The following is a 14,610-nucleotide window of genomic DNA, read 5'->3' on the forward strand; positions in this document are numbered from 1 at the left end:
TCTAAAAAATATCGCATCTTTCCAGTTCATTTAAATAAGAAACACATTAATCTAAACGTATTATTAACTCTAATTTAAGAAATATCACAACATCCCTGTTCACTTAAATTAAAAACAAAACAATCTAAACGTATTGATAACTCTTCTTTAACAAATATCACATCGTTTCACTTCACTAAAATGAAAAAGACAACAATGAAAACGTACTATTAATTCTAATTTAATAAATATCACATCATTCCAGTTCACTTAAAAAAGAAATACAACAATGAAAACGTACTATTAACTCTAATTTAACAAATATCACATCATTCCAGTTCACTTAAAAAAGAAATACAACAATCTAAACTTATTGTTTACCATAATTTGACAAATATCACATCATTCCAGTTCACTTAAATAAGAAAAACATTAATCTAAACGTATTGTTAACTCTAATTTAAGAAATATCACATCAGTCCAGTTCACTTAAATAAAAAAACACAACAATCGAAACGTATTATTAATTCTAATTTAACAGATATCAAACTCTTCCAGTTCACTCAAGTAAAAAATACAAGAACTTAAACGTATTGTTAACTGTAATTGAACAAATATAACACTATTCCAGTTGGCTTAAATGAAAAACAATAATTTATACGTACTATTCAGATTCATATTAGAATAATGTCCAAGTAACATGTGTTTCAGTTAGGGTTTCAATTTTGCTCAATAATCTCTACTCACATCCATTTTCTGTTGTTGCTAAGGTTTTCAGTATTTTCAGTAATCCCTGTTCACACCTACTTTCTGTTTCTGTTAAGGTGTCAAGTGTGCTCAGTAATCTCTGCTCACAACTACTTTCTGTTTCTGTTAGGGTTTCAAGTTTGCTTAGTAATCCTTAATTACATCCTACTTTATATTTCTGTTAAGGTTTCAACTTGCTTAGTAATATCTACATCTATTTTCTGTTACTGCAAATGTTTCAACTTTGCTCTGTAATCTCTACACATGCCCACTTCTGTTGCTGCTAAGGTTCCAAATATGCTCAGTAATTCCTATTCACACCTACTTTCTGTTTATGTTAAGGTTTCAAGTTTGCTCAGTAATCTCTGCTTACATCCATTTTTTGTTGCTGCTAAGGTTCTAAGTATGCTCAGTAATCTTTACTCACATTCACTTTCTGTTGTTGTTAGGGTTTCAAGATTGCTCAGTAATCACTACTTACGTCTATTTTTCTGCAGCTGCTAAGGTTTCAAATGTGCTCAGTAATCACCACTATTGAAAAAATGATACTTCTTTAACTGCCGAACATCTGAGATTCCTCACTTATACAGCTTAAAAGATATAATGGGAATATTTTTCGTTTTTGTTTCTGGGATTATTGACGTAAAGACCTAAGTAATAGCACCTTGGCTGAAATCGCTTCCAGCTTTCATACCATAAACATTAAATTACAAAAAAGCAAACCAAAAATAGTTATGTATGTTGCTTCTGGCACTGTTTTCTCTATTTTGGAAAACAGAAATTACCATCGAACAAGCGTTAATGCGAAAACGTATCAAATCAGACACATTTTACGAAAAAATGTATTTTTGTAGTGTTATAAACAGATTTTAGTTTGTTTTCGCAAGCAAACAGTTCGGTTAACCAGTTAAGTTTAGATAAATATTAATAGAACTATTAAAGATATGTTTCACTTATGTTTCTATTTAATATTTTATTTTAGATATCATACAACAATTGTGTCAGGATTTATTATTTATAGCGTGGCTACTTTACTGGTTATACTTATGATATTAAATTGCATGTTCTTTTGAACAGGGTTAGGTCCAATGTTTGAGTCGCGATATTCTGCCGAACACACTCCGTACTTTCGGGCGTGGATCAATTATAACTGTGAATGTCAGTCTTGATATTTGGTTAAAATTAGAAGTGAGGTCGCTGCTCATTGACTGTTTTAATTCCGGTAAACAGTCCATATTTAGAAGTGGTGGTGCTTAAAGTGTGGGGTCACTGACCTGGCTATTTAACCCACGTGTCCGATAAAGTTTCAGGTTAAAAATACCGTATTATTCAAATGCTTTCTTGGATAAATGTGTAATTCAGTGATCAAATAACTCTGTTCTCCATATCGGAAGTTTTTATTTGGTTTTTTCGTGCAAAGCTATACGAGAGCTATCTACGCTAGCTGTTCCTAATGTAGCAGTGTAAGACTAGAGGGAAGGTAGCTAATCATCATCAACCACCCTCAAATCTTGGGCTACTATTTTACCAACGAATAGTGGGATTGACCGACACACTATAACGTTCCCACGGCTGAAAAGACGAGCATGTTTGGTTGACGGAGATTCTAACCCGAGACCCTCGGATTACGAGTGCCTTAACCAGGGGACCTGGCATGGCCTAGCACGTTAAGACGTGCACTTGGTAAGCTGAGGGTCGCGGGTTCGCGCCCGAGTCGCGCCAAACATGCTCGCCCTCCCAGCCGTGGTGGCGTTATAATGTGACGGTCAATCTCACTATTCGTTGGTAAAAGAGTAGCCCAAGAGTTGGCGGTGGGTGGTGATGACTAGCTGCCTTCCCTCTAGTCTTACACTGCTAAATTAGGGACGGCTAGCACAGATAGCCCTCGAGTAGCTTTGTGCGAAATTCCAAAACAAACAAACAAGCCTTAACCAGTTGGTTACACCGGGCCTCTATCGGAAATTACCGTTGTGTTACAGCATGTAATACCAAGAAACGTTAAAATTACTATTAACACCAGATTTATAAGGAGCCATATAAACTAACTGTTGCTTATATTTTCTAGATTTATAAGAAAAAGGGGGAGGTTGAATTTAAATTCACGTAAAGCTTAAAAAGTGACGTGATTTACGCAGAAATTAAAAACATTTTGATGTAAGAAAAGTCTAAAAAGAATATAGATCAACGCAAAACCTAACGAACATTTTGAGCTGTGTAAACCCTAAAAGCATTTAGGTCTATACCAAGCCGAAAAGAGTGTGTGTGTGTTTGTGTGTTTTTATAGCAAAGCCACATCGGGCTATCTGCTGAGCCCACCGAGGGGAATCGAGCCCCTGATTTTAGCTTTGTAAATCCGTAGACTTACCGCTGTACTAGCGGGGGGTCAGCCGAAAAGAGATTTATAGATCCCGGCATGGCTAGGTGGTTAAAGTACTCGACTCGTAATCCGATAGTCGCGGGTTCGAATCCCCGTAACACCAAACATGCTCGCCCTTTCAGCCGTGGGGGCTTTATAATGTGAGGGCCAATCCTACTATTCGTTGTTAAAAGAGTAGCCCAGATGTTGGCGGTGGGTAGTAATGACTAGCTGCCTTCTCTTATATTCTTAAACTGTTAAATTAGGGACGGCTAGCGCAGATAGCCCACGTGTAGCTTTGCGCGAAAATTCAAGACAAACGAAAGACGTTTATATCTACGCAAAGCAATACAAATATGTAAGCTTGCGCAAAGCATAAACAACATTTAGAATTACGCAAAGCCTAGAAAAAGAATTTCCATTTATGCAAAACCTAAAAAATATAATTTTGATCTGTATAAATCACAAAAATCTTTAGATCTACGTAAAGTCTTAAAACTCTTAGATCTACGCAAAGCAGTAAAAAAACTCGATTTTAGCAAAACTTAAATTCATTTTGATTTAAACAGAGCCTAAAAAGTGTTTTGTGCTGCGTAAAGCATAGCATAAGAATTAGATCTTTGCAGAGCGTAAAAAATAGTAGATGTACTAAAACATAAGAAAACAGCTAGAGTTACGTGAAACATACAAAGGCGTAGAGCTACGGAAAGTCTAAAAACAAAAAAGGAAAGCAGTCCTTACTTTTAGATTCATGTATTGTTTTGTTTGTTTAATTTTAGTGCAAAGCTACTCGAGGGCTATCTGCACTAGCCGTACCTAATTTAGCAATGTAAGCCTAGAGGGAAGGCAGCTAGTCATCACCACCCACCGCCAACTCTTGGGCTACTCTTTTACTAGCGACTAGTACCCCTCCTGTTTGGTATGACGGGGATTCGAATCTGCGATTCTAGATTACGAGTCAAGCGCTATAACCACCTGGCCATGTAAACCCTTAAAAAGAGGCAAAGCATACTAATTGCACAAGCGTAGATTGGATGTTTTACTTCATACGTTTTTTCTTTTATGAAACAGGATTAAATTCCCTGATTGGTTGTGCCACTCACTCTAAAAATTCACCATTTCCTAAACCTTGTTTTGGCATAGATTAAAGGGTCGATTACAAGTTATCTTCTAAGTTGAAGTTACAAATGAGACGATTTTAGTTGGTTTTTTTTTTTTCCTTTCCAGTTTAGTTTTCTCCTTGATTCTTGCTGGTAATAATCTGTTTATTGCGAACAAAAACTAAACTATTTTTTTAAAGTTTTCAAACTAAAAATGATAAAACTAAATCTGCATTTTCTCATGCAATGTTAGGCGATGTAAATCTCTGATGGTCTTATGTGTGACTTAGAAAACTAGAGATACGTTTACAGGTTGTGGCGTGAGGAAAATCTTCGTCCTATTGTAATAACAAACACTTTCACCTTTGTGACCTTATTATAATGCAAAATTACATGAATTTACTATCAATGTGAGTTGACGAAAAAAACTTCTAGGTTTAAAAAAAAATCCGGAATCAGTTTCGAGATAGTGAATAACAACTATGTGACAGAAGGAGAGAAAAACAAAACAAGTTCTTGTGTGTTTTCTTCCAGGCGATTCTGTTTCACACACAAAAATGTTGCATTTTTTTAGAAGACGTCCTTGATAGCTGCTCCTTAAATATCTTTGAACGATTTGTCTGAAAGAACCCGGTGCTTCTTGTCAGGCTGTCTGTTCTACCCATGTTAAAATTTAGTGAAAGTCCTAGTGGCGGTGGGGGATAAGAAAACATCTCGGCACATCGAACTCGAAATTCAGGCCGAATGTTTTAGAGGGGTAAAAGAAATATTGAAATCCGATATAACGCGTGGCTTTAGAAACAGTAGAGTCAGACGTCCAAATTAACTTTTGTGCCCAGTTATTTACGTTTCCAGATATCTAACTCCATAACAAGGCACTGTTCCGACGTTCCAAAGAAGTGAATTACATAAGGAATCATAATATACGAGCAGTAATATAAATATATACGCGTAGTATTGTAATATAAATATAACCAAAGCGTAATGCAATATAAATATATAAGTGCACTAATGTAATATAAATATATACGTGCAGTAATGTAATATAAATATATAGTGCAGTAACGTAATATAAATATATAGCTGCAGTAATGTAATATAAATATATACGTGCAGTAATGTAATATAAATATATAGTGCAGTAATGTAATATAAATATATAGCTGCAGTAATGTAATATAAATATATACGTGCAGTAATGTAATATAAATATATAGTGCAGTAATGTAATATAAATATATAGCTGCAGTAATGTAATATAAATATATAGTGCAGTAATGTAATATAAATATATACCTCCAGTAATGTAATATAAATATATACGTGCAGTAATGTAATATAAATATATAGTGCAGTAATGTAATATAAATATATACCTCCAGTAATGTAATATAAATATATACGTGCAGTAATGTAATATAAATAAAAACATTATCGTAACAGAACGAGTCGTGTACTCACAAAAGATTCAAGTTGTGTAGATCAGCGAAAGCGTCTCTTCGGATGCAGCCAATCTTGTTTGCGTTGAGCAATCTACATTAAATAAAACAACAAAAACGATTGGGTAATATTTGATTCTCTTTTACAACTGTCAGATGAGGGAAACAATAACAAAACAATGTGACTTTGAAAGACAAGTAATTTCACATATTGAAAGGAATGTTACACCGCTGACGTTTCTTCTTTCCAAATAACAATTTAGTACATGCTAAGTTTTTCAGATGTTAGACCTGTAATTAACTACATGGCTCATTCCTGCTATTCTCCTGAATTGAAAGGTTGCGTAAAATACTGCGTCATGATTGAAATAACGTAAACCAGTTTAAGATTGGATAAATTTTCTTCCCCATTGAAGTTGCTTAGTGATTCTTTATTAGAATTTTTGTTTAAAAGTTAAATCATACGGATCGCAACTGACACGTAACTTTCAGATTAATTACCACTTGATTATAAGTTTCATTCGATGGTGAAAATCTAATTTTTGGTGGTTCGAGACATGCCAAGAAAAACGTCATCCTATCGATAAAACATGTAAGCGAATCAATACCAAAATTTCAACGACGTTAAGTTACTCATTTATAAATAGTATGGTTTTGTTAGATGTTTATTTTCTATCTTTTAACATCTACGATAAATAACTGCTTTTCGTCAATAAACCCTCATGTCAAACAGTTATATTTTAACAGAGTAATGCCTGTTATACTCTATTTATACCATGTAATGAAGTTGTTTAATTATTTCACATGTCTTGATTTGTGATACAAGAATAAGGAACGTTTTCTTGAACGCTGACAAGATATACAGTGAGTCACAGATAAGCCACCCCCGCGATAGACCTGTAGACTCCTACATCATCTCACCCAACAAATCCAAACTATGTACACTAGCTGTCTGTCTCCTACCGTTCTCGTTACGTTTCACTGAATTTCGACGCTGGCTGGGCGCCAGAAATTAACTTTTTTTTTTTTTGCTGTGATACTCGAGAAGGAAAAGTCCAGACGAAAATTGTCAGACACGTGCAGTAGAAGTAGAGTTTTGTATTATAGATACTCATAGATAAGATTTCCATGGTAACTCAAGTAGCTCTACCAACGTTCAAGTAAACTGTTCTCTATCACCAACACAATGGGAATCCTTCAGTGTCGCATTTCTGTCTTTTATACTGAAAGGATCAAAAAGCACTTTAATGATAAAAAAGATTACAGCATGTAAACTACTTTTAATGTTGGGTATCCAAGGGTTAGTAGAATAAACTACAGCATGTAAGCTACTTTTGATGTTGGGTATTCAAGGGTTAGTAGAAGAAATTACGGCACGTAAACCACTTGAATGTTGGGTATCAATTGGTCAGTAGAAGAAACTACAGCACTGAAACTACTTAAATGTTTGATATCCAAAGGTCAGTAGAAGAAACTACAGCATGTAAACTACTAGAATGTTGGGTATCCAGGGATCAGTAGAATATATTACAGCATGTAAACTACTTGAATATTTGTTATCTAATGGTAAGTAGAAGAAACTACAGCATGTAAAGTACTTAAATGTTTGGTATCCAAAGGTCAGTAGAAAGAACTACAGTATGTAAACTACTTGAATGTTTTTTATCCTATGACAAGTAGGAGAAACTACAGCAGGAAAACTACTTGAATGTTGGGTATCCAAGGGTTAGTAGAAGAAATTACAGCACGTAAACTACTTGACTGTTGGGTATCCAATGGTTAATAAAATAAATTACAGCACGGAAACTACTTTTAATGTTCGTTATCCAAGGGTCAGTAGAAGAAATTACAGCACGTGAACTACTTGAATGGTGAGTATCCAAGGATCAGTAGCAGAAATTAAAGCATGTAAAGTACTTGAATGTTGGGCATCCAAAGGTCAGTAGAAGAAACTACAGCATGTAAACTACTTAAATATTTGATATCCAAAGGTCAGTAGAAGAAACTATAGCATGTAAACTACTTGAATGTTGGGTATCCAGGGGTCAGTAATATAAATTACAGCATGTAAACTACTTGAATATTGGTTATCCATTGGTAACTAGAAGAAACTACAGCATGAAAACTACGTAAATGTTTGATATCCAAAGGTCAGTAGAAGAAACTACAGCATGTAAACTACTAGAATGTTGGGTATCCAGGGATCAGTAGAATAAATTACAGCATGTAAACTACTTGAATATTTGTTATCTAATGGTAAGTAGAAGAAACTACAGCATGTAAAGTACTTAAATGTTTGGTAACCAAAGGTCAGTAGAAAGAACTACAGTATGTAAACTACTTGAATGTTTTTTATCCTATGACAAGTAGGGGAAACTACAGCATGAAAACTACTTGAATGTTGGGTATCCAATGGTTAATAAAATAAGTTACAGCACGGAAACTACTTTTAATGCTCGTTATCCAAGGGTCAGTAGAAAAAATTACAGCACGTGAACTACTTGAATGGTGGGTATCCAAAGGTTAGTAGAAGAAAGTACAGCGCGTAACCTAGGTGAATGTTGGGTATCCAAGGATCAACAGAATAAATTACAGCATGTAAACTACTTGAATGTTTGGTATCCAAAGGTCAGTAGAAGAGCTATAGCATGTAAACTACTTGAATGTTGGGTATCCAGGGGTCAGTAGAAGAAATTACAGCACGTAAACTATTGAAATGTTTGGTATCCAAGAATTAGTAAAATAAATTATAACATGTAAACTTCTTTTAATGTTGATAATCCAAGGGTTAGTAAAATAAACTAATCACATAGAGTTCTATTTAAATATGGAAAGACATCAATTATAAATAGTGTCTTCACAAACAATATTTCTACTACTTTGTTGTTCGCTCAACCTTATCATTTTAAATAAATGATCTTAAATAAATGATCCGAGTGAAGCTTCGAAGTAAGTCATGAAACAGGAAAACTCTTGGTATTTTTATATTTTACTGTTATAAATGAAGAAGTAATCACCCAGTGTTTGCGTTAGTAATAGGAGATATATAGGGTGAGACAAAAAATGGTAATTGCATTTGGAACGTAGATTACTTTCTGACAACAACAACGCTAGTGTCCAACTAACAAAACAATACATTCTTATATTTGTGACTTTTGTTTATTTCTGTTTTTGATCTGAACGGAAGCAATTAATAAAAGATAATTCAGTATGAGAAGATGCGACCAAGTCCTGCAGCGTCTGACGCGAATATTTACAAAATTCGTTTCGGAGAACATTATTTTAGGAAACTGTGAACGTACATGATACATAAACTAATTATGCAAATAAACATAAATGTATAGAGGAGGAGAAGGGGTAAACGTATATCGCCCGAAGGCCCCGCTATATTCTGTTCTTGTTCACTCAACAGTGCAATACCTACAATAACTTATGAGTGTAGCCTCTTTATTTTAATACCCATTCCAGCTGTCTTATGGATGTAGCCTCTTTACTTTAATACCCATACCAGCTGTCTTATGGATGTAGCCTCTTTATTTTAATACCCATTCCAGCTGTCTTATGGATGTAGCCTCTTTACTTTAATACCCATACCAGCTGTCTTATGGATGTAGCCTCTTTATTTTAATACCCATACCAGTTGTCTTACAAATGTAGTCTCTTTATTTTAGTACCAATTCCATACGTCTTAAGGATGTAGCCTCTTTACTTTAATACCCATACCAGCTGTCTTATGGATGTAGTCTCTTTATTTTAATACCCATACCAGCCGTCTCACGGGTGTAGCCTCTTCCGAGGAAGAATGTTCAACGGTGCAATAGTAAAAAGGTTGAAAGCCCGAGGCAATGGAAGATAGTACATCTATAGAAATCTCGAAGCAAGGGAAGATAAGTACGTCTGTAGAAATCTCGAGGCAAGGAAAGATAAGTACATTTGCAGAAAGCCCGAGGCAAGGGTAGATAAGTACATCTGTAGAAACCCAGAGGCAAGGGAAGATTAGTACATCTGTAGAATCTCAGAGCAAGGGTAGATAAGTACATCTGTAGAAACCCAGAGGCAAGGGAAGATTAGTACATCTGTAGAATCTCAGAGCAAGGGTAGATAAGTACATCTGTAGAAACCCAGAGGCAAGGGAAGATTAGTACATCTGTAAAATCTCAGAGCAAGGGTAGATAAGTACATCTGTAGAAACCCAGAGGCAAGGGAAGATTAGTACATCTGTAGAATCTCAGAGCAAGGGAAGATAAGTACATATGTATAATGCTATATTACCATCTAAACAGCTTCCTGTAACACATATACTTACTACTACCATTGTAAATGTTAAGAGAATTAGTACACGTATCGGAGGCTGTAAATAAACTCATCTCAACCAACTGTTTATATGATAATTCACAAAATTCTAATTCTTGCAGAAAATCGTAAACCACGAGATACACTAGAGAGAAGAAAGGCTATAATACATCGTATTTAGGATGTAAATGTGTGCTAAGATATTAGACGAAGCGAAAACATACTTGAATCTTACGAAATGAAATGGGGAACAGATCATAATGTGATATGAACTCAGAAACTTAGTGAAGAAAGTTGAAATTAATTTCTTCTTCACCCTTACAATTGCCCCAGGTCATTATAGTAACGAGAAACTTTAAGAAGTGCACAGTAAAGTAAAAACGAATTCTAATTAAAGAGACGAGAACGTATGACATACATCAAATACGAATCCTGCGCTGTATGGCCATAGAAAACAGCATTCTTTCTATAATTCATGGAGAATTAACCGGTGCTCATGGTTACCCTTATTCCGACATACCTGGGGAGTCAATTGATTGTGAACATATCGTTTGTTTTTGAATTTCGCGCAAAGTTACACGAGGATTATCTGCGCTAGCCGTCCCTGATTTATCAGTGCAAAACTAGAAGGAAGGAAGGTAGTCATCGCCGCAAACTCTTGGGCTACTCTTTTACCAACAAATAGTGAGATTAACCGAAACATTATAACCCCCCCCCATGGCTAGAAAGGCATGTTTGGTGTGGAGGGGGATAAGATACTGAGACCTTCAGATTGCGAGTCGAGCAAAACCACAATTCGGCTCTCTGTTGTGGTCGCAGCAGGGAATCAAATTTCGGATTATGGAGTTTTAAGTCCGTAAACGTACCGCTGTCCCACCGGAAGGACATAAAGTGTGTTTAACCATGCATATAACACTAAAAACTAAGAAAATCAAACAGAGATACTTTATGTGTTTTTATTACACTCAAATCAAACTTCGTGCGTCTAAAGATCGTGAAATATTTTACTCTACAATGTTTGTAAAATAACGAGAAGCTTCGATTTGTTTGTTTCTATTTAAGCCCAAAGTTACATAAGGAACAATCTGTGGTTTGCCCACCACAGGTATCGAAAATCAATGTCTAACATTTTAAGTCCGTGCATATGCTGCTGCGCCACTGAGGATAGGAGCTTCAAGCTATGAAGAGCTTTAAAGTTATTTTCTTTAAAACCTAATGGCTAAAAATAACAGGTCTGTTTGTTTGTTTAGAATTTCACACAAAGCTACACGAGGGTTATCTGGGCTAGCCGTCCCTAATTTAAAAGTGTAAGACTATAGGGAAGGCAGTTAGTCATCACCACCCACCACCAACTCTTGGGCTACTCTTTTACCAATGAATAGTGGGATTGACCGTCACTTTATAAAGCCCCCACGGCTGAAAAGGCAAGCGTGTTTGGTGTATATACATTTATTTCTCTCTGGGTAATTTATTTTTCACACGTGTATACATATATATAATTTGATTGCATGACTTTTAAAATATTTAATACATTTTTACGAGTTTAAAAAAAAACAAGAATTTATACTAGTAAAACTAAGCAATCCTAATAACTTATATAACAAGAAATACTCGAGGTCAATTGAATAATTGCAAAATCATTCCAAATTTTTTTCTGAAACTGGTCATAAAAGAAGTAATGGTTCATTTCGGCTTCAGCTCAAGACCTTTTACTAAGTGCATCTAGCGTGACTGTCTTGAAAGCCAGGCTGTAATGTTTATAAACCTTTTTTTATATACGTATATACATATGTACATGCAATCTATATTTTTATACTATACATCACGCACACGCAACTATAATTTTCCTAGTCACTGTTCACCGGAGGCCATAAGCCTTATTTCACTCTCTGCCTGGATCTAGATGAGCATCTAATATACTGTATCTTTACTTAAAACTGAAACTGAAACCGTGAAACAATTACAGCAATACAAATACGAAATGTTAAAACGTATATGATCCCACCATGTTGTTCCGTGTATTTGATTTTAGTTTTATCATCACTGTTGCTGCGAAACGTCTTCATGATATTTTCAAAATTTCCAATGAGTCCCTCGGTTCTTGTGGCGGTAGGTAATGGGGGGGAGGGGGGGATAAACGCGCAGTAGTAATTAGTGCTATGTGTGTCAACGCTATTCCGAGATTACAGTGGAGATTCCTTCGCCCTTAAGCTTTCAAATCAAGCTCTTCTATTCGGTACGGTTGTAAAGATTTCGAAACATAAATCACTTTGACAGCATTAGCCTTCAACTCTTAAACCTGAGTTCACCTGATGGTTTTGTACGTATATACATTTGTCAATAAATTCTAAATCTGCTATTCAGTCTTGCCTTCCACTGATCTGGAACTCGTAAGGAAGCCAAATATTAAATTTAGTTGATTGGACCTTTTTCTTTAAATTTTAATATCTATAATTTTATTTAAAACTGTTTTAAACGTAAAATTAGATTTTCACAGAAACGATTTCTGTACATTTTTTTTACTGTTATTTTTGTTTACTTGTAGTTAAGCGTAAATCTACACAATAGGTTATCTCTGTAATGTCTACTAAGGTTATTGAAACTCAATTTTTAGCGTTGTAATATTGTAGGCTTACCATTGAACAAACAAAAACTACGAGATATTCCTATCATAATTCTGTCACGTGTTTCAAGTTATACGAATTAGAGCCAACTACATCATTCTGAAAAAGCACGTTCAATACGATCTAGTTAAAAACTTTGAAGATGATGTCTTAGTTTCTTTGTCTCTAAAACTTTTTCCTCAATCTTCATCAATACATTATCAATTTATTTCTCCGAGAGGGTGGCGAACATCGCCTAGAGAGGTCACCTGCTTTAACCACTCACACCACACATGCAGTAATGTATTGTCTGTCAGTCACTGAGTCAGTAGACACTGAAATGACGTCACATAGGAGTTGCTTAAATTTCCAATCTGCATTATTTTGCTGTCAGTGAAACGTGCGCGTGCCACAAATCGTGAGTCGAATTATGCACTCTACAAGCTACAACACAGCATGATATATGAATTTCAAGAGCAAGAAATAAAAATAATTGTTACTTTTAAGTTTGGTTTTGTTTACTCCTTAAATAGAATTATTTCAGGGGCCATATGAAAGTACCTATAGTAAATACAGCTTAAAGAATGGTTATATTAAGGATCTCAAACTTCATACTCAATTAGAGCTTTAGATTTTGATTCAAGATGTTACTTACAATTCAAATATGTGGACAGTCATGCCGAGTGGTATGTTGTGATGATACAACGGTTTAATATGTCCCTTTCTTGTGATGATACAATGGTTTAACGTTCCTTTCTTGTGATGATACAATGGTTTAACGTTCCTTTCTTGTGATGATACAATGGTTTAATGTTCCTTTGTTGTGATGATACAATGATTTAATATGTTCCTTTCTTGTGATGATATAATGGTTTAATATGATCCTTTGTTGTGATGATACAATGGTATAATATGTTTCTTTGTTGTGAAGATACAATGGCTTAATATGTTCCTTTGTTGTGATGATACAATGGTTTAATATGTTCCTCTTGATAAAGAAGTATCAATAAAAACTGTTGTGTTCCTCCTGATAAAGGAAGCATCAATAACCACTATTTTATTCCTCCTTATAAAGGAAGTATCAATAAAAAAATGTATTCCCCCTCTTATGAAGAAAGTATCAAGAAAGGCTACTGTTTTCCTTTTCACGACAGTTGTTAATAAACATTAGTATATTTTTTCTGTTAAACAAAAAGCAGTAAAAACCACTATATTCCTCCTGGTAAGAGAAGTATGTACTGATCAAACCTACTGTATCCCTCCTGATAAGAGAAGTATGTACTGATCAAACCTGCTGTATCCCTCCTGATAAAGCAGATAATAATAACAATAATTATATCTTTCCTGATAAAGACAGTGCTACAAAAAAACAACCTGTCTTCCTCTAGATAAGAGTAAAAATAACTGATACATTCACTTTGTATTCCTCTAGATAAGAGTAAAAATAACTGATGCATTCACTTTGTATTCCTCTAGATAAGAGTAAAAATAACTGATGCATTCACTTTATATTCCTCTAGATAAGAGTAAAAATAACTGATACATTCACTTTTTTTCCATTAGAACAAGTATGACGTTGTGAGAAGATTCTTAATTTATTGTCAACAAACCAACCAGTGAGGGCCAAGTAAGAACAAACTAAGTACCATGACTTAAAAACAAACAAACTAAATACTGTGACTTTCTAAAAGTCCTAGTTATCATTATAATGGTACTATTCTGTTGCGAGACCTTCCATCTTTGGTATCTTAAAAAAAAGGGGAAGACAAAAACGCTGAAAACTACGGGAATGATTTTGCAGATTTGAATAACACTAATTCGAACTTAGTGGATTAAGTCCAGTGAGTCCTCTCCGTCATCATTTACATATCAATAGTTTTCGTTACGACCGATAACCCGAGAACACCTACAGATACCAACAAACCTCTAGAAAAATGCAAATAAAGAGAAAGGAGGAAAAACAAAACTATTAACTTATACTGAGTGGTAACTTATTCGGTGTTTTATGGGTAGCGCTGGCGCAGTTAACTTTTTTTTTTCTGGCGCCATCTTTAATATTATTACTGCTATCTGGTATTTGCCGTGAATATAAT

General features: G+C 34.8%; 1 protein-coding gene across 7 annotated transcripts in view; it reads right to left on the bottom strand.

Moving 5' to 3' along the window:
* LOC143257525 (protein slit-like) overlaps positions 1 to 14,610 on the bottom strand; it is a 305,134-nt gene that overhangs the window by 104,949 nt on the left and 185,575 nt on the right. For all 7 annotated transcript variants that reach the window (XM_076516317.1, XM_076516315.1, XM_076516313.1 and 4 more), the window contains one exon: positions 5,644 to 5,715. In XM_076516317.1, coding sequence (XP_076372432.1) covers positions 5,644 to 5,715 — 72 coding nt within the window. The remainder of the gene's footprint in view (positions 1 to 5,643; positions 5,716 to 14,610) is intronic.

Source organism: Tachypleus tridentatus, chromosome 7 (assembly GCF_004210375.1).
Source record: "Tachypleus tridentatus isolate NWPU-2018 chromosome 7, ASM421037v1, whole genome shotgun sequence".
Lineage (NCBI taxonomy): Eukaryota > Metazoa > Arthropoda > Merostomata > Xiphosura > Limulidae > Tachypleus > Tachypleus tridentatus.